Source organism: Pyrgilauda ruficollis, unplaced genomic scaffold (genome assembly GCF_017590135.1).
Source record: "Pyrgilauda ruficollis isolate IOZ18807 unplaced genomic scaffold, ASM1759013v1 scaffold12, whole genome shotgun sequence".
Taxonomy (NCBI): Eukaryota; Metazoa; Chordata; class Aves; order Passeriformes; family Passeridae; genus Pyrgilauda; species Pyrgilauda ruficollis.
The window spans coordinates 16,614,140-16,634,808 of NW_024510321.1; the positions used below are offsets into that span (position 1 = coordinate 16,614,140).

Below are 20,669 nucleotides of genomic sequence, written 5' to 3' on the forward strand. Positions count from 1 at the left end.
TCATGCAGTATTTCCTGGTTTCACTTGGGATGGAGGTAATTTTCTTCCTAGTAGCTGGTGCAGTGTTGTGTTTTGGATTTAGGATGGAACCAGTGTTGATAACACACTGATGCTTCAGTTGTTGCTGAGCAGTGCTTACACTAAGTCAAGAACTTTTCAGCTTCTTAAGCAGCCCTGCCATTGAGGTGGCTGGTGGTGCATGAGGTGCTGCGAGAGGACACAGCCAGGACAGCTGACCCAAACTGGCCAAAGGGATATTCCATGCCATATAGTGTCATTCTCAGTATATAAACTAGGGGAAAGTTGGCCAGGGGTTCCTTCTCAGAGACAGGCTGAGCATTGATAGGTTGGTGGTAGGAGTGACTTTTTTTCATTTACATATTTTGTTTTTTTTTCCTTGAGCTTTATTTCTTACTCTTTTTTTAAATTTTCCTTTTATTCCTGTTTATTATTATTATAATAGCTTATTTTATTTAAATTATTTAAATCTTCCTATCTCAAACTACAAATTTTCTCACTTTTACCCTTCTAATTCTCTACCCATCCCACTGGGGTAAAGTGTGCGAGCAGTTGTGTGGCTTGGTGTGCTTAAACCATGACAGATATATATGTAATTCTGGTATGAACTATGGAGACACAAAATTTGACACTTTGATATACGTAGAACAGCTAGTTTAATGTTTTTCACATTTTAAATCTGTTCCTATTGTGGAGACTTTGCGATACTAATGAAATTCAGGCTAAAAAAGGGGGAACTTAGATGTATTTCATTTTAATGAACAGGGTGAATAAATAGAACTTCAGAGACTGAATCTGGTGCTTGTAGTTTAGCTTAATGTAGCAAAAAGTTACAAGCTTAGCTAAGTTGATTTCATAGAATTTCTTAAAAATTTTATTCTGTTAGCTGAGGAATGAAGTAAAAGTATGAGATCAGTGTCTGTAGATGGAGGTAATTTTAATTTGTTTCCACTATTAAAGTGATTTTGTTGTGTGACATTCATAGTTCTTTCCACTAGGAGGCAAACCCAGACTATCATATGTGTTCCTTTGCACTTCAAGTGTAAATAACAATGTTTATTTTCTATGGAACATAGAAAAATCTGACTTCTATATTAGCAGGAAAACTATTTTCTCTAGGAATGTACAAAAGCTATTTTTTATTATATCTTTTTTTTTTTTTAAATTTAATCACAGCATTTTAAATTCACATTTGATAGAACTCCCCAGTTTGTAGGACTAAAATACAGTTTCTTTCTTCTATGTTTTTTCTTTCACAGTTATTTTAAATACTATTTAAATTTCAAAACCTTCTGGATTTTGTCTGTGAAAACATTTTTGGAATTTTTGTTTTAGTATGAATATAAGAAATCATTTAAGCAAAGCAATTGTTTCTATCATTTCAGCCCAGACGCTGCAGAGCAAATCCATTTCAAAGAAAATGCAGTGTTTCAAATTCAGGTACACACAACCACAAATGAACACATCTTGCAAAGAGAGAAATGCAGTGTTTTAGCAGTGATTGAATCATGCACAAAGCCACATAATAGATTTCAGTGATGTGCAGAGCATATTCAATCAGAAGCACCCCCTGAGGAGGGAGGAGAGTGGTTTTGCAGGACCCAAGCCTAATGAAGAAGCCTGACAGCAAAGGAGAAATTCAGACATCACTATTTTTGAAGAGACATAGAAATTAAAATTACATTACTGACTATAAATGTAATATTTTGATTTGTAGCTATTTGATTTCCTTTAAGGCTTTTGTAGACTATTCCATCATGCCCCACACTGACTGCTGGAGATAAGTAATGTGTTTGCCAGTCTTAATCAAAAGAGTGTGAATGAATGAGTTCAGAAGGCTTCTCCAGGTTTCCAAACAAAGTGTATTTCCTTTGTGAGTTAGCATAACGGAATAAGTTGATGTCTTAACCCTGTGTCCTTCACTGGGATTTTTATGCCAGCTCTAAGGTCATGGTCCCTGGTAGATGTGAGGGGAGTGTTGGTGCAGGACAGGGCCCTACCAAAGCAGTAGTTTTTCTTCACTTTTCCTTCCCACAGGTACAAACAAAAGTGAATTTGAGAGTGGTGCTTCTGAGCCTGGTAAAAAGACCTGTGGGGCCTGGCTGTGAAACAGATTTTGTTGTTGTTACAGTAAATGTGTTGTTTTATGGAAACAGCAGGGGATCCCATTAAAAAGCTTCCAAGTGTTCAGTCATAGGTCATTTGACCAAACCCATGCAATTAGTTTTAAGGATTGTACTTGATGCTCCTTATTCCTGTTGTCTTCAAAGTTCACAATTTCTAGGTCTGAATTGTGTAGTAAAGGAATAAATGACTCCAAAGCATATTATGTTATCTAACTGCCCAACAGGCTAAGTTTGGGAGAAGTCTTCCAAGTCAAAACATCTAAGGTGTATGGCTAAGACAGGATTTGTTTCTGGCCAAGGCAAGCAATCTCGTATTCTCTCAGCTGTTAACAGACTTTATTTTAATACTACTAGGTCAAGTACAAAGAAAATTATGAAAAATCTAAAGGCAGATCAATGCTGGAGTTTGTGGATACACCAATGTATCAAGTTTCAAAGGAGGCTCAAAAGATGCAAAGTGAGGTAAGTAAAAATGTACTTTTTGAACAAGTAAAATTTAGATCAACAGAGAGGTTAACAGACATCTTGTGCTCAGGTATGAGCATAATGTATGAAGCAGAGAGTAAATTGTGGATATGGTAGAGTTGTACTGAGTAGTTATCTCTGCCAATCTGTAGTTTGGTCTTTGTGAATTTGCTTTTTTCTCAAAAGACCATTCGTACTAACAGTACACACACATCATTTAATTGAGAAGAAGCTCAATAGGTCATCTAGATCAGAGATTAATAACTTTTAAAATTTTCACTTGAGTTCCATCTTTAGGGAGGGATGGTTCTCACGTGGGGGCAAGTGAAGCCACAAAATCCAGTCCAACACCTTGATTTAGCTGAAACATTCTCCTGCCTTTCCAGCCTGGGAAACTCATCAAGGAGGAGGGACTGTTCCCAGGCTCCAGAACAGCACTGGCTGTCTTCTATAAGGCCATGTTTTTCTAACTTAAAAAAACTCCCAAAAGTTCAAATGATGGAGATTTTGTGACTTCCCAGACAACCTAGTCCAGTGCATTGCCATCCATCCTGAGTGAGATGGATGCACCTGTGTCCCCATGCTGCAGTTTGATTCCATTAGTTTTGCTGTGTCATGGAAAACAGATTATCTCAGCCTCTTGGTAGAAACTTCAATGAGTTTTAAACCATTTCCTTGTGTGCCATTTGTCTTCTCTTTTCCCTACCAAGAAAATGGTTTCTTTCATAGATCAGGTTCAACATTCTCTTTTGTCTGGATTGTATCTGTTTGTATAAATAAACTAGATAATGAAATGCATAATGAGTTGCTTTTTAGTGTGAAATTTGATTTATGGCAGGGCTTATTTCTGGTTTTGTTTACAATATCTTTCCCAAAATGTGCTTGGAATTGCATATGTATGTACCACTAATTGTTGGTTTTGCTATGGTAGAAAACGTACCGCAGAGATTTTGAAGAAGGGATCAAGGGAAGACCTTCACTGGATTTAGACAAGACCCCAGAGTTCTTGCATATAAAACAAGTCACTAATCTTCTGAAAGAGGTAAAGGATTTTTTTTCAGTTGTTAAGTTGTAAATGAGCAATAAGAAGCATCAATACGAGCTGCTGAGTGCTGAATAACTTAAAATTTTCTTGGCAGCTACATACAAGCCACTTCACAAGTAAAAATTTATTTGCATCATTTTGTATTCTGAATAGTCCCGTAGTAAGGAAATTATAAAGTTCAGCACACCTGAACCAGACTATCACTTCTCTTTTCAGATAGATAAAGGGGTGGAAGGAGGGATTTCCGTTGGATTCCAGATGGTAGTTTTTCCCTCTGAGTAATTATTTCACATTTATGGTAGCCTGTTGTGGTTAAACAGATGCCTTAAACTGCATAGAGTAAATGATAACTAATTTTATTAAAATAATTGTCTATCATACATGTTATGGATAAAAAAAATAAAGAAGACCAAAATTCCGTAGTAGAGCTGTGATACTACATAACTGCTTTAGTTGATTTTGTTAGAAGGTACCAGTTTTCTGTATGCCTACTCTTTCCTTCAGATTTGTGAAATGTTCTTCAGTTGTATGTGTCACTAAAAATGAAATTTTTTTTTCCATAACTGAGAATCCTTCAACCTTTAGTATTTTTTTTTTTATTATTTTTAAAACTGGTTTCATGTTAGGTTTTGAGTATTGCTTGACCAAATTTAGAAGAGCTAGAAATGCTAGAAGAGAAGAGCAGTACTACTAGATATTCTGCCCTTGAATCTGGCAGCCAACAATACTTTGTATTTATGGTATTAAGGATAGATTTTTTGGTTGGTTTTTTTTTTTTTTTTTTTTTTTTTTTTGGCCAAAACAAATAAAACATGTTAAAATTAAAAACCCTTGGACTTTGTTCCTTTCCTTGTTCTTTATACAACTTATTCCAGTCCATGCTAGATTTCATATGGTTAAAGAAAAAAAAATCTTTAAAGATATTTCTTTATAATTCATCCTCTAATAAATAATTTATTCTGATAAGTCTGACTGTCAGGTAGGCAAGTTTCAAGCTAGGTCTGTTTTTTGCAGTGGCATTCTGTGTTACATCTCATATATACCTTCTCACGAGGGAAAAATGCAAATCATGCTGTCATCTCATTCAGTTCATCTTGCTGCTCACTGAATGCCCAAAGAAGTGGGTACTGTATGCATAGTTATATTGTGTGCTCTACATGTTCATCTCTGATATTTAATGTAGCTCCCCTCCTTAGTGCTATATGCATTAGGATGCTCTCTAATTCTGGCCTCTTCAAGTTTTATGGCTTCTTATTCAGGGAGTAAACCATGCCTGTAAGTCCAAGGGGAAGAAAATGAGAAAATGAAAATGGTATTTCCATTAATGCCTAACTGCATGAATTTCTGATGATTTTATATCCACATTCAAGGAATGTATTCCAAACCCAAAAATTACCTAGGTAAAATTAATTATTACCTTACACGACTCAGAAAAATTATGTACTTCTTCATAGTCAAGTATATAGCTCAGTGTTTTTCCATAAAGGTTCATAATCAACTTTGAATAGATACTGCATGAAACAAGAAAAACCTGGAGTTAATTAATTAGTTGTTCAATTACTTTTTTTTTTTACCCAAATGTCAGCTGTGTTCCATCTTATTCTGTTGACTTCCCACTGTAGAGAACTCTGCAAATATTTCGCATTTTGTAGCAATACAAACTTTCTTCTCTGGGACCACATTTATAACTCCTTCAGAAGAGGAAGCTGAATTAAATAGTTCAGAGTTAAATAGTTCTATATTAGAAGAAATTGTTTCCTGCTTATTGTAGGCCATGCTTCTTGATGATCAAGAGAAGCATCTTTAAAAATATCTGGTTTCCTTTTATTTAAATAAAGAGCTTATAGGGAGATAAAGGTGCTCACTGCTGCTTATGAAACTCAATATATAATTAGGAGTATTAATTCATGTCTATGTAAATCATTCTGATAAATATTTTGTGCAATGTTCTTCTAATTTCTTTGCCCAAAAAAGCTCCTTATCTGGAGATGTGAAGAGTAATTAAAAATCCTTACAAAACTTAAAGATCTTGAACTTCAATAGGCTTACATCAGCTCTCTAGGAGCTGGGAAGAGCAAAAAGAACCAAATGTCTGTGGGCAGGTTCTAGTGTGCTTTGAATTTCATATTGAATATTTGAGTACTCTGGAGGCTGCAGTTGCTGGATGTTGATAGGTCATACCAGTGCAGTGTCTAGGAGACACAGGAATGATATGGTAGGAATATTGCTTCTACATTTTAATTTATCAAGAGGTTGTTTTAACGTGTCTTAGTATGGTGTTTAGAGAATCCATCCTGATTGGGATGCCATTAATGGAACCGAGGTAAGAACTGCAGCACTGCTGGTCTGCAGAAAGAAAATGCTACTGCAGTGAAAATATCTGTCCAGAGACAGACAAGGGCCCTAAACAGTGTGCTCGTGCTGTATAGGACACATCTGGTTTTCAAGAGCACAAAAAAATAGTTGATGACATTGACATTTTTTACTTTTTTAACATTGTTCCTTTTCATTTCACAATTTCCAATTCTATTTCAAGTCTGAAATCTGTACTTCAGCTAATTCATATTTCATAGAAATTTCAAAGAGACTCTTCAGATGTTTAATAAGTGGCATTTCTTTTCAAGATCTCACACAAAATAAGAACTGGTGAAATCTCTCTCTCTTTTTTTTTTAATCCTTAGAAAGAGTATCGAAAAGATTTGGAAGAAGGAATGAAAGGAAAAGGAATGACAGTGTTTGAAGATACACCAGATTTGATTAGAGTGAAAAATGCAGCTCAGATACTAAATGAGGTATGTTATCCTAGTCAAGGTTATTAATATCACAGAAGGTTCACTTTTTGTGTTAAACTCGAAAGATTCCTTTTTTTTTTTTTTTTTTTCAGAACAGATAATTCAGATTTTCAGGCAAGTAAGAGGTCACTTTTTTTTTTTTTTTTTTTACATAATCTGCAATGAAATATGTAAGTATTGACACTAGGGCAATTTCTGTTTTGCTTGAAAAATATAGTAAAGCTCTGGATAAAAAACAATGCAGAACAGATAATTCAGGTTTTCAGGCAAGTAAGAGGTCATTGGAGATTATTAGTGGGGTCAGTAGATCCAACATTTAGAGCTGGGCTCTGCTGAGGCTTTCCTGGCGCATGGGTTTGGGTGGACTTCCAGACATCCAGGGCTGTCTCTGGAAAGCAGCAGAGGGGCTGGAGGGTATAGGGAGGGAAGAAGGAAGGCAAAGCTCATGCTGAGTGTTATGCCTGGGGGGAATAATTTCAGAATTTTCTAGATATATAAAAATCTACCTTACATTATTTATTTATTTATTTATTTATTTATAGTATAATATATATGTTTATTCATGCACGCACACACACAGATATTTTTATAAATATACATGCACACATATATCCATAAAAAACAGAGGGAATGCCATGGATAGGGCCAATTTGACCACTGTAAAGAAGTGCAGGAATATATAGCTGTAACTCCTGGGATTATCTTTTCCTTGGTGTTTGACGCAATACGAAGCTTAGAGGAAACATCTACCATCCCACCTTTAGCAGAGAGGAATTGAGGGATGATGTCTTCTTCCAGGTTAATTTACAATTCTTGCAAAAAAACATGGTTTGTGAAGCAGAGGGCTGTTTTATCAATTTACTTCCACATAAGTGAGACAGAGATGGAAGACTGAAAATCTTTTTGCTCATGTTCTTGTAAGTGTTCAAACCATTGTATTGAGTACAAACACATATTCTTTCTTTTTCTAACTAATGTACATTGGAGATTATTAGTGGGGTCAGTAGATCCAACATTTAGAGCTGGGCTCTGCTGAGGCTTTCCTGGCGCATGGGTTTGGGTGGACTTCCAGACATCCAGGGCTGTCTCTGGAAAGCAGCAGAGGGGCTGGAGGGTATAGGGAGGGAAGAAGGAAGGCAAAGCTCATGCTGAATGTTATGCCTGGGGGGAATAATTTCAGAATTTTCTAGATATATAAAAATCTACCTTACATTATTTATTTATTTATTTATTTATTTATAGTATAATATATATGTTTATTCATGCACGCACACACACACACAGATATTTTTATAAATATACATGCACACATATATCCATAAAAAACAGAGGGAATGCCATGGATAGGGCCAATTTGACCACTGTAAAGAAGTGCAGGAATATATAGCTGTAACTCCTGGGATTATCTTTTCCTTGGTGTTTGACGCAATACGAAGCTTAGAGGAAACATCTACCATCCCACCTTTAGCAGAGAGGAATTGAGGGATGATGTCTTCTTCCAGGTTAATTTACAATTCTTGCAAAAAAACATGGTTTGTGAAGCAGAGGGCTGTTTTATCAATTTACTTCCACATAAGTGAGACAGAGATGGAAGACTGAAAATCTTTTTGCTCATGTTCTTGTAAGTGTTCAAACCATTGTATTGAGTACAAACACATATTCTTTCTTTTTCTAACTAATGTACAAGCTGAAAGTAATTAACAAACAAGAAAAGTAAGAGACATTTAAAATTATATGTATTATATGTATTTACTTTGAAAAAGAAGAATTTTCCACAGGAGAGATGACCTAGAATAGAAAAAAGAATGATTGTTACTACAGCACTGAAAGTAGAAATAGCACTGGCTGAGAATATGTTTTTATAAAAGAAAATCCACAACTACTGAATACAATATTTCTATATTACTTTTTAATATAATTTGCTGATGAACAAGGAACATATCCTTGCTTGGATAAGCTGAAGATGAAATATTAATTTTGTTTTCAGGTTATTGGTTATTTATAATTTATGTCATGAGGAAAAAGCAGCAATCATGGATGAGGACTGCCACTTGCCTAATGGCTGTGGTTCAGGAAGGACCTATTAAATGAATAAATTACAACTTCCTGATCTGGAAGTTCACTGGAAGCAGTTCTGTATGGTATTAAATTTCTAACATGTAGTCTTGTCATAAATAAAATATGTTCTTAAAAGTAAAATGTGTTTCAATTAGACTGGCAGCAAGGACAGACTTATTACACCATGTTCTGCAGAGCTGAACTTCCCCTTTAGAGGATAACTGTAGCAGGCTGCATGGGCTGATTTCCCCCCACCCTCTGCCACATTAAAATTTCATAGATAGAAATTTGTGCATTCATTTAAGATCTTCTAAAAGTTTTCCTCCTGTAGTTTGTTATGTGTTTTTTCTGACAACAGCTCACCAAGAATCTTAAAAACTGTAACTCTTGCAAGTTTCGATTGACTCTAAATCCTAAATTTGAGTGTCTTGTGGAAAAAATCTGCTTGTAACTCTCTGAATTTTGTGAATATCATATATAAATTCTGTCTTCACAGAGGCAATACAAGAAAGACTTGGAAACTGAAATTAAAGGGAAAGGCATGGAAGTTGGTCCAGATACACCTGAGATAAGACGAGCCAAGAAAGCTTCTGAAATTGCAAGCATGGTCAGTGCCTCTCCTGGGACGAGCTTTCCATTTGCCAGAATGCAGCAAATTATTGGGGCTGAGAATTCCAGGTGCCAATCTACCAATCTAGCCAGTACTGAAAACACAGATTTCTCTAAAATCTAATTAGCTGTTTAGGTAATCTAAATAGCTGCAGAGAGTTGAACAGTTGTATAATCAGTGTAAGGGGGAAAGTTAAGACTTCCCAGAACTTAGACCTTCCTGTTGCCTTTTGCAAGCTGTACTTGTTCCTCATGAGCCATGCCTGGCCTGGGGTGTGTTTGGTCACTGTGGGCCCTGCTGCTTTTAGGTGTAAATAGCTACTTATTTAGGTAGGGCCAAATGATAAACAGAGCTAGAGGGATGCTAAAGCATTATGACCTCAGTCTTGCAAAGCCCAGCAGATGGAGAAATTCTCACACGTGTCTGACTGTGGCTGCCAAAACTGCAGAGACAGGTAGATGTGAAAGGCTGCATCAGATCTGAAGGGAGCAGCCTGTTGAAAGAGTTTTTTAACCCATCAGCAACTACAGTGTAGGCATTGCATGGATAGGTTCTACAAAACTAGTACTGTTCAATCATCAGTTATTTGGTGGTTTATGAATGGTGGTCATTGAAATCACACAGATTAAATTGGGAAAAGTTTAAGAATTTGGCTGTCAGCTGTGAGTATTTCCAATGCTATTCTTTTCAGAAAGAATACAAGAAAGACTTGGAGAATGAAATTAAAGGAAAGGGAATGGAAGTGGGTACGGATACCCTTGATATACAACGAGCCAAAAAAGCTTCTGAAATTGTCAGCCAGGTGAGTACAGAATTAATTGATTTAAGATTACTTTGGAAGTAAAACACAGTGAGATGTTAAAACCATAAAATCCTCTTGAAATTTCTTAAGCTAAAGAAAGCAAGCAGTGCACAATAAAAATATTAAATTGAATAAATTGAAGAATGTATTTTTATAGTGTGACCAGTCCTATGAGAATAGGTTTGAAGACAGCATGTGCAGAGAATTGTAGTATTATTTCTGTGTTTTCTTTCTTTCTGGTTTATTTTTTTTTTGTTTTTTTTTAGTGTTTTAATGTGTTTGTTTGTTTGTTTTTACTGTTTATTTTTTCTTCTGAAGGAATATAAAAAGGATCTGGGGACTGAAATTATAGGAAAAGGGATGCAAGTTGGTCCATAGATTCCAGAAATATAGTGGGTCAAAAGGGCTTCAGAAGTAGCAAGCCAGGTAGACATAGTCAAAAGCTGAATGTTTTGATTCTGTGTAACAATGACTGCTTGACATACTCTGCTCAAAATATTTCCTCTCTAGCTCTGTAGAGGCTTTCATAGCCATACTAAATTAATTCACATGAAGTGAAATGTCTTAACTGTCTGATTCTTATTTGTTAGGCCTGTTACAGCATGTAAATTGAATTTAATTATTTACATCTACCTGTAGTTCTTTTCACATTACCAAATTACTTAATGTTACATTACATACATCCTGACACTGAGGGGAAGATATATATATATGAGGATACATTGTGTATGAAGGTATGTTATAGATGAGGATGTATTATATATAGGTATATTATATATATTTTAGTGTGGGGGCAGACAATGGTAACAGTATCATGGAGAAGATGGGTTTAAATAAATACTGGACAGGGATGAGGAGGCTCATCAGCAGTAAGCATCTTTTGTGCAGTTTGTATATCCTGAGCCCAAAAATCATAGACATGTAAACATTATTTTTCCAGAAAATGTACAAAGATGAAGCAGAGAAGATGCTCTGTAACTATTCTGCTGTCCCAGACACTCCTGAGATGGAGAGGATAAGAAGTACTCAGAAAAACATCAGTTCAGTGAGTAATAGTGCTTCTCTCTTTGCTTGTAACTTTTCAGATATTTTTTAGTTTAAATAGGCTCTCTTGTGCCACAGCGTAAAATAGGGAACTTATGAGTAGGTGTCCTTTGAACCATTTCCATAATTTTCCTGGCAAAAACTGTATCACTCATTTCTTTCAGTAAAAATAATACCCAGCTTTTCTGGGTGCAACGCTGTTATTTTGAATTTCTAAACCACTTACACCACCTTGCCAAGCCACAGTTATTTTTAAATGAAGATTTTTTTTCTTTTTCCATCAAGCTGTAGGAAGTACTTTATTTAAAAGGGAAAAAAAATCTAAGGCTTCTTACTACACATAAGGGATTTTTCATCTGTTTCCTATCACATGTACTGAGCATCAAGATTGGGGTATAAAATTAGAACAGATCAAATTTCATAAATATATATGTATATAATGATTTTATATTACACTGGGTATATTTTTAAATTTTATGCTAGATTTAAGTTTCAGTTTATCCCTAAATATAAATTATGAGCTTAGATTTCTAAAATTGCCCGGTTTGGGATGTATTAAGTTTCACTTCCTTTTTGGTCCCATTAATGCTGCTGTTTGTAATTCTACTTTTGCTTGTAATATAACAGAGAAGAGGAGTAAATCTGGCCTCCAGAACAAAAGGCCAGTCAGTGGCTGGTTTTTAGGGCAGACTAAGTAATACTAATAAAGCTAATGATTTGAGAGAAAGGAATATGAGATACTTAAATATTTTTAGTATTATCTGACACACATGTTCCTTAGCTTAGAGATATTCTCAGCTTCTCCAGCTCTCAGAAGTAATTGAGAAAACTCAGTTAGTTTCTCCCAGAGGTGTTTGCCTGCAGCTCCCCTGTACAGCTGAGGCTTCTGCAGGGGAGTGAGAGCCTTTGGGGAGAGCAGAGGAGATTCCTCTCTGAGCCTGCTCCAGGCTGTGATCATCTCCAGCTATCACCTGCCCTTTTTCTTCCTTTGAATGAGGACAGCTGAAAGCTGCGTCTTTCTAGAAGGAGCTCTTGACAGGCCCACTGGCCCAATTTTGCTTCCTGTCACCTGTTGGCTCTTGGTTCTGAGTGGTGCCCAGCAGCATAGTGTGATGTGGTTATCCCCATTTCTCATGTCAGTGGTGTCCTATCAGGCTAGGCTGAAACTCCCTGGAACAGAGGCAGCCAAGCCAGCCCTGTGATCTGCTTTCCTCCCTGCTCCAGCCTTTGATAGCTTTTGATGGAGTCCTCAAGTGGGTCAGTGGCTCTGGCAGTGTGCACTCACTAACATTTAGGTACCAGGCTTAATTAAGATGGGTATCACCACTTTAAGGTACCTAACATTAAGGTACCAGGCTTAATTAAGATGGGTATCACCACTTGGTTCAGCCTTGACAAGGCTCTGATGCATCTGAACCCCTTGAGCCCTGTAGGCCAGTCTGAGCTTTCAGTGCCAAGGCTGACAATGATCCTCTTTGTTAGTGTTCTAGATAATAAGAAATAAAATGTTTTGTCTTTGAGTTGATTTGTATTTGCTTTCTTTGGTGATTGTCCTGTTCCTCTTTGTGAGCTGGGTATTCCAAATGTAGGAAAGCTGTTTACAGCAGTGAATGAACTATCTTTTTTCTTCTTTCTCTATATTTTAGTCTTTCATCCTTCTGTGCAGTTTAGATGATAAAGGCAAATTATTACGGAGTGTAGATAGAGCTGGAAGCAGCCCAAATAGATAAAAAACAAATGACCCCTAATAATCTTATGATTTTTGGATTTTGTCTCAAGTGTTTTTCTGCCTTAAGGGACAAAAAATAACAAATAGCTCTGCAGATAAGATCATTGCAACTTTTAGCTCACTAGCTCATTTGGCAGATGATTTATAAAAGGATATTTACTTCACAGTCGTCTCTTTCGTAGAAAAATTCCTGTCTGCAACATATTTTACCAATTCTTCCTTGGTACAGGAGAAAAGTATATTGTAGTCCAGTCCACAATATAAATCTTTCTAACTCACATGATGCAGCAGAATTTTCAAGTTCTTACTCATAAACTGTCTCTGTTATCACATGGTAAAACAAAATTCTAGATTGTTAAGCGTTTTCTGAATATTTAAAATATTAGTTGCAGACATTGACTCTTCTCTAGAATATTTGGCAGTAGTATTCACCCCAGGCTATGGAGGACTTCAAGGAAGTCAGAGGAATTAATCAAGAATGAGGTTTTTAGTGTTCAAGGTTTGTTGATAGGAAAACTTAATTAAATTTCGATTTAAGAATGGCAGAAATACTAAATGATCAAGATTAACTCCGGGATCAGACTTGTTTTTTACACTAATGGACTGGAAATACTTACTAGAGTGGCAACAGCTGTGACACCAAATACTGAAAATCCAGTAAAACTTTAAGAGTTTTGCAGCATGAACTGGTGCTCCATGGTTATTTAAATTGTAACCATGCTTGAATTTGTGGAGCAGTTATTTACTATCTCTTTCAGTAACTTCAAATAATTTATTCTACTGATGTGCTTTGTGTTTGTCCTTTACTGAAATGATTGAAATAGAATTGTATAAACAGCATATGTATCTTTTGAGAAGTGAGTTTTGATTTTAGATACAGTCCTCAGCTTTCTGGCTTGAACCTAGGAGTCAAAAATTGCATGACTTGGATTGTAGCTCTAGTTTGTTATTTTTATTTTTCCATGAATATTTCAGTTTTCTAGTTTGTTAATTTAGAAATAATAGTAATGTCTGTTCACTTCTCATAGTATTTTAAGATCTGAAGACTACAGAAACTAAATCAAATCTGGCACGTACATCTACCTTCAATGACATTGAAAGGAATGAAATTAGTCAAGCATAAAGTCACATTTGTAAAACTTTATACATTTTTATATAAATTTTAATATTTTTCCAAATTTGAATATGTTATTGCAAATACTTAAAAATATTGAGGTCAGTTTAAAGGATGAGGATATATTATCTGAGTTACAGCTGAAAACAATATTATCGTAGTTATTGACAATTAGTCTTATTTATGAAAAATTAAAGTATTTGCTTTCTTAGCAAGATTTATAGTCAGACCAATTTGGAACTTGGAAAATTGCCTAGCCCTTTTATGAGAACTAGCATTTGCATTGCTAACAGTCTCGTAATTATCTTTTCTTTTGGGGAAATGAAGGTGTTTTATAAGAAGGAAGTAGGAGCTGGCACAGCTGTAAAAGATACTCCAGAGATTGAAAGAGTAAAGAAAAATCAACAGAATATTAGTTCGGTAAGTGCTATTATCATAAATTATTCTTATGTGAGTAATAGGTGGATTAACTTTTTTTTTTACTATCTTGTTTACTAAAATGTTCTTGATTTTCATATCACACATCTCATTCAAAAAGTTGTCCACTGGATTTTGGATATAGAGCTCTATTCTAGCACAGCTAGAGCTCCCCTCTACTGTAGTACTTCTGTGTCCAAAGGTAGAGATTCTAATTGAAACATTAAGTAAAATAAGAAAATATTTTAAGTAAATATTTGAGGAAAGTGTTTTGTCTCTCAGGAGTGCATTTCCCCATATGACGTACTGAACAGCAGTTATATTTGCAGGTTAGAAAAATACCACGTGACAAAAAAGAAAATCTGTCATGTTCTGTTATGACGCATGTATTGCATAGGACTCGATACAGTTTGTACTTAAGGATGAGAAAAACTATGTCCAAACTTCTCCTGTGTGAAAAGGTGGAGAGTTGGATCTTATTTACATGCTGGTGAAAAGTTGATCTGTGGATCTGATGAGATTAGTTCTGAATTGATCTTGTTTATCTAAGGATGCCCATTGTCTTTGGCACTTTAATAGGCAATTATTAGGTATCAAAATGAATGTTTTCCTCAAATAATACATTATCTTCTGATAGATATGTGGCAAAAATCCTGAAAAAACCTGAAAAGTGACTGCCAAGCTGTGAAACTCTTGTAACTGTATTGTTAATTTCCTTGTTATATTTGGTGGGGACTCTTCTGGGACAATATTTATGTTTGTGACATGACTTTTCTAATTATTAAATGCTTTTTTTTAAAAGTAAAGTTTAAAAGTAATGTGTAGACATGATACTATGTTGTGTTTAAGTATTAGTTAAAATGTGATTTAGGGTCTCTAGACACCTCATAGGATTTCACTGAAAATTCTCATAGAATTTCATTGTTTACTGAATAGTGTTAAACACCTAATTTCCTACCAAAGTAAGGTCAGTAGAGAATTTCCAAAAAATTTTGAAAAGCTCATATTTTCCTTAAAATTTTTTTTCTACTCTACCCATCACTGTTCATCTTGTAATTTTGAGTCATAGTGTAAGCTGTCATGTGTCCTAAATCCTGAAATAGTTGGATATTGAACAGTTGAAACCTGCTGGTTTGGAAGCTGTTGATTTTCTTGATTTGAGAGTGAGGTTTTTTTGTTGGTTTTTTTTTGTTTTTGTTTTGTTTTTGTTGGTTTTTTTTTTTGTTGTTTTGTTTTTTTTTTGTTTTGTTTTGTTGTTGTTGTTATTTTGCTTTTAAATTTCCAATTACTACGGATATTTATTTCAAGAGTAGTCACACAGAAAGGAGAATTCTTACTCTAGTGCTTTTTCACAATACATTTCAAAGTGAAATGGAAAAATAGTGTACACCGTTCTTGCTGTTTTAGAAATCCTGAATAGTAGTGAAGAGTGAAAAATGAAAGGTTGATTAGTATGCTAGTAAACACATTTGAGGAAAAACCTACCAAGGGATGTACAAAATGCATTAGTGGTGTAGTGGTACTATGTAAATAGCATGGCCTCTACCTTGCTAGTGTTTGTGTAGAGTTAATGTTTTACAAAATGTATTTTATTACACATAGTGTACTTGAAATTACTTCAGTCTTGTATAATATTTATTAGAGGTGTAGCATGCCAAATTTCAAGGCAATGTACATGGATATTTCAAATTACATGTCAGTGAGAGGGAAACTGTATTGTGCAGTAAGAGGGAAATAGTATTGTGTAATTTACAGGAGTCCCAAAGGAAGGGTAAATTATACCAATTTTGAGTCCACTAGATTTAAATGTTTTACACATATTTTTGAATTTAGCCAGAAGAACTTGGGACAGCCTTAAAACTGTTTTCTGGGTAAACAAAACTAGTATGTGGAATGTGAAGCAATTTTTCAGTGAAAGCAACACCAGGACACCAAAATAACACTGTACAACCAGCCACAGTAAAAAGTCTATTGAATTGTGTTCCGAAAGTGATCAGATTCTTCCAGATTACATATGTACGAGAAAAACATAAGAATGGTGTTTTCAAAGCCTAAAATATGAGGTGGTGGAGCTCATCTCACCTGTTGTTATGATGGAAGAAGCCAGGATCTCACAGAACTTTCCAAGCAAGCCACAGACCCATGGACTGTAGCTGAATCTGAATGGAGAAGCTACAAATAACTAAGGACTTCTAAAAACCTTGTTTATATTTTGGGGCAGACAGAATTGGACAGAGCACTGGGAAGAAGTGTTTTGGGAGAATCTATTTGTGCTTTTCTTAGTGTGAAATCTGTGAGGAAACCTCTGTGGTATGTCAGTCAATACCACAAAGCTGGGGTCTTATTAAAATTCAAGTAACAGACATTTTGAAGCATTTTAAGGATGCGTAGCACTGCCAATTCTTAAACTTACCTAATAGTCTCTATTAAAAGACCCTTTTTTCTAGTGCTATAGTGTTTTTGCCAGTCCTAAACTGTCTGGACTGTAATTTTCCATTCCTTGTCTGTACTTTGGGTTGGTTTGGTTTTATTTATTTATAAATTTCAGTCAAAACAGCTTCCAAGTATGAGCTTAGAGAAAAACAAGTTGTTTTGTCTATGCTATGAAACTGGGCATTCTCCAGAAGTACCATGTCTTGAGAAGAAGAGTAGAAAATTAAATGTTAGGAAAAAACCAGTAAATATCTGACAGCACCTGCAAAGGCTTCAACAATCTGGACAACTACATCCTCAACTGTGTGTCTCATGTGTTTTTAAAGAAATTCAATGAGACTGAAGCCATCCACCCTTTTAGGAACACCTAAAAGGCTTGGTTTCTGAAATGGACTGGTAGACTCCATAGCAAGTTAATAGTAAGACCAAGTAATTTTCCAAGTGGCGTGGATCTCCAAGTAGTATATGCAGCATCCCAGTTATGGTGAAAATGACCACAATCCCATGTGATGTATATTCCCGCTGTAAGAGTTTTAGTACACTAGAATTGTTATAAGCACTCTCTGCTCATTACATCAAACAAGATACATCAGAGACCCTAGCAGACTGTTTTAGAAATTAACAATAACTGTTGCTTTTCAGGCCAGTGGTGTTAGTAGATGTGGTCTGGTAGTGCAGTATGTGTAAGCGCAAGAGTCTAAAGTGATAGATGTGTTTTAGTGCCTCTCTCTTCTTTAAATTGATAATGTTTTTGTAATATCTGTTGTGCAGATTAAATACAAGGAAGAAATTCGGCGTGCAACAACTATTTCTGATCCACCTGAACTAAGGAGAGTTAAGGAAAACCAGAAGAATATTAGCAATGTGTGCCCCATTTTCATTTCTTGCACACTTCTCTCTGCCATATTAAATGTGTTTGTGTCTTGGTGAATATATCTGTGGTGTTTGTGCTACTTTCTGTTTGTCCACAAAGACCAGTTTAATCAATTAATGGTAAAATGATAATTCCTCAGTCTTGCACTTGGATTCATAAGAATGAGAGTGAAGTATTCATGTTGAAATAACAATTGTGTTTGAAATAGAAGAACTGCCAGAGGGTGAGTACTAAAGTATTGTGTGGGAGGATGGGATTGATTATTAAGGAATGGTACTTTCCATCCAAATGCAATGTGCTCTTTAGTGATGTCTAGCATACTTACGTATTTCTATTACTTGGAAATCTCCGTTGTAATATCTTCTGACGTGTTTGCTAGGTTCAGTACAAAGAACAGCTCTGCAAAGCTACACCTGTGAGTGTCACCCCTGAGATGGAAAGAGTCAAGAGGAATCAAGAGAATGTCAGCATGGGAAGTTGCTATCCTTTAATATCCTTTGGTATAATTTTTGGGTGCAGAAGATGAATACAAATTTCTGCTTTCTGAAAGCAGTGCCTTTCCTTTAGTCTGGGAGAAACTAATGTATTGTAAAGTGTTCGAATTCCAGTAATGGAATTACTTGAAAATCTTCTCTTAGGAAGCAATTGTGAGAAGGCTTTGCTTGGTTTGGGAAATGGCAGGTGAACTATCACATATTCTATTAAAGAAATAGCTGCAATGCTTTGAAATATTATTCTCTTCCTTAGATATTTGCAGAAAATCTTGACCCATTTTTTTTTTTTAAACAAAATATGTGTTTCAAATTTTATTTTTTCTTTGTTTTGTGAGAAATTAGCTACGGTTGTGCTCAAACTTCTGCTCTCTTACCTGTTGAAGTAAGAGAGCAGAAGGGAAGTCCTTCGGGTTCCTCAGTAACCTCCCAATCAGAATTTGATATTTAATGCCGGTGGTAACTATTTGCAGGGGTACAGAGAAGAAGGCAAGGACTGGAGCGTGCTACTGCCTTCCTGCACTGATAAGTTGTACCCTGTTGATGAGTCCTTGAGAGCTGCCATCAGCAGCCGTGGGTCATAGGTCCACAAATAGCTACAGTGTTTCCCTAGGGTGCTTTCTGCTGCTTTCACCAAAATAATTTTGAGTCATAATTTTCAAGAATTCTGTCCCTCTAACTCAACTTCTGGATTACTGTTGATATCTCTAGCTTTCCTAAAATGTATTCTGTTCAAAAACTGCTTTCCCCTTTTTCAAGACACTGAAATACTGTAGAAATACTGTATAGTATTTCTACTCACACTGTTGTGTACTCTTCACCAATTTTTGTGTTGTGAAAATTTCACTGGAAAGTTTAAATCTTTTCAAGTCACTGGAATAACTTTGAGGGAAGATTTGTTTACTTCAGCCATTTCTAGAAACATTAATTCTTGAATAGTCATTTTACCTTTATAAATGTTAATTTGCAAGTCTAATCCATTTGATAGCCTACCATAGTTTTAGTAAGACATTAATTTTTCAATTGGAATACGTTGATGTGGACAGACCAGAATTCTGTTGTGCTGGAAGACAATTACTTAAGCAATAGCTGCCTTATTGCCACTGCACTGTAGAATTATGAGCGTAATATATCTGCACAGTTAACCTTACCACTTAAACCCAAGAGCTTGCTTTTGTATGGAAGCATTTATTTTGCATAAAAATCTATGAATTGGTATGAATTTGTTGCCAGAATCTGTTACTAAATATTTACCATATCTGACTTCGCAGCATGTGGGGCTAGAGATAACATTAGATTGCTTGGTCTGTCAGTGCCACATCCTGTCCTGATCTGCTTTAGATCACTACAGCCTTGGGTGTGCATTTGGTTAATGCATTGTGTTTGGTTACAGAGTGATGAAGGGGATATTCCTACAGTAAGTTTAAATAAATGCATGGTGAAATTAGGCTGGATTCAGTTGGCAGTTGTCTGATGTACTGCACCCTCTGTGTTTAATCACCTTTGAATATGTAATATATAAAATTTAGAACATAGATGGAGACCTTGTGGAATTTCTGTGTCTTGATAAATATGTATTTACAGTGGACCTTCCTGAAATTCAGGAAGGTCCACTGTTTTTCGTATGATATACTTGCCTATACTGCATTATATGTGGCTTAACCCCATTCCAAATATGAGTTATTTCTCTGTAGAGCCAAGGACCAGTCTGGTAAATGCCAAGATATTGTGTGCATATGTGGGTATATATCCACAGAAATGCATTAATAAACAGCCTGTACATAAAAATAATTCAAGGTTATCTTTCAAAAATCAAGTTTTATAAACTTTAATAAATTCCAGATGCATTTTACCTTTTCTGTTGTTTCCTGGATGACCTTTGAAGTAATGCATTTTTATCTAAAACAAGCATATATTGCTATACCTGAAATAGTATGAATGTGTATTTTATTCTGTTACATAATAGGTTCACTACAGAGAGCAGCCTGGCAAAGCTACTGCTGTGAGTGTCACTCCTGAGATAGAGAGAGTCAGGAAGAATCAAGATAATATCAGCTCGGCAAGTTGTTTGAATCTTTTTGTCATTCAGATTTTTCAGTTGCTGTAGAAATATAAACATGGATATGCTTTTCCTTTCACATTTGCTATGTCAAAGAAATCCAAGTACATCATTCACTGATGAGATGTTGGTTTTATTCTTTGAGGACATGGACTGCATATATGTGCAACAAACATATTCAGGGATGTCTGGTTATTTTTGCAAAAAAAGTAAGTGGCTGTGTGAGTGTCAGTATTTTTCAAGGAGAGAGTCAGTAGAGGTTGGTCATTCATTGCAGTAAAGAAAAAAAGGAAATGAGAATTTAACCTCAGTGCAAATGTCTTTTTTTTTTTTTTTTTTTGCAATTCAAAGCATGGAAGCGTCCATTCCATTCTGTGACATGCCACCTCTGTTAGAGTTGAGTAGTTCTAAATAGGTCCAATGGTAAATACTAAAGAGTAAGATAATATATATTTCTTGGCTTTTATGGTAATAAAATGTAGTTGCTACTAAAGTAGTATAAGAAGTAGGAGACAATTCTGTTAAGGAACACGGAAGATGTGCAAAAATCCTGATGAAATAAAGGATAAGACCAAAGGATAAGACGGAAAAG

At 35.5% G+C, this 20,669-nt stretch overlaps 1 protein-coding gene across 2 annotated transcripts in view; it reads left to right on the forward strand.

Annotated features, from left to right (window-relative positions):
• NEBL (nebulette) overlaps nt 1–20,669 on the forward strand; it is a 249,811-nt gene that overhangs the window by 195,328 nt on the left and 33,814 nt on the right. Inside the window, exons 12-21 of one of the 2 annotated variants that reach the window (XM_041486252.1) lie at nt 2,499–2,606; nt 3,541–3,651; nt 6,336–6,446; nt 9,001–9,111; nt 9,806–9,916; nt 10,857–10,961; nt 14,131–14,223; nt 17,425–17,517; nt 17,907–17,999; nt 19,985–20,077. The exons of the other annotated variant lie outside the window; for it this stretch is intronic. Coding sequence (XP_041342186.1) covers nt 2,499–2,606; nt 3,541–3,651; nt 6,336–6,446; nt 9,001–9,111; nt 9,806–9,916; nt 10,857–10,961; nt 14,131–14,223; nt 17,425–17,517; nt 17,907–17,999; nt 19,985–20,077 — 1,029 coding nt within the window. The remainder of the gene's footprint in view (nt 1–2,498; nt 2,607–3,540; nt 3,652–6,335; nt 6,447–9,000; nt 9,112–9,805; nt 9,917–10,856; nt 10,962–14,130; nt 14,224–17,424; nt 17,518–17,906; nt 18,000–19,984; nt 20,078–20,669) is intronic. 2 annotated transcript variants of the gene reach the window in all.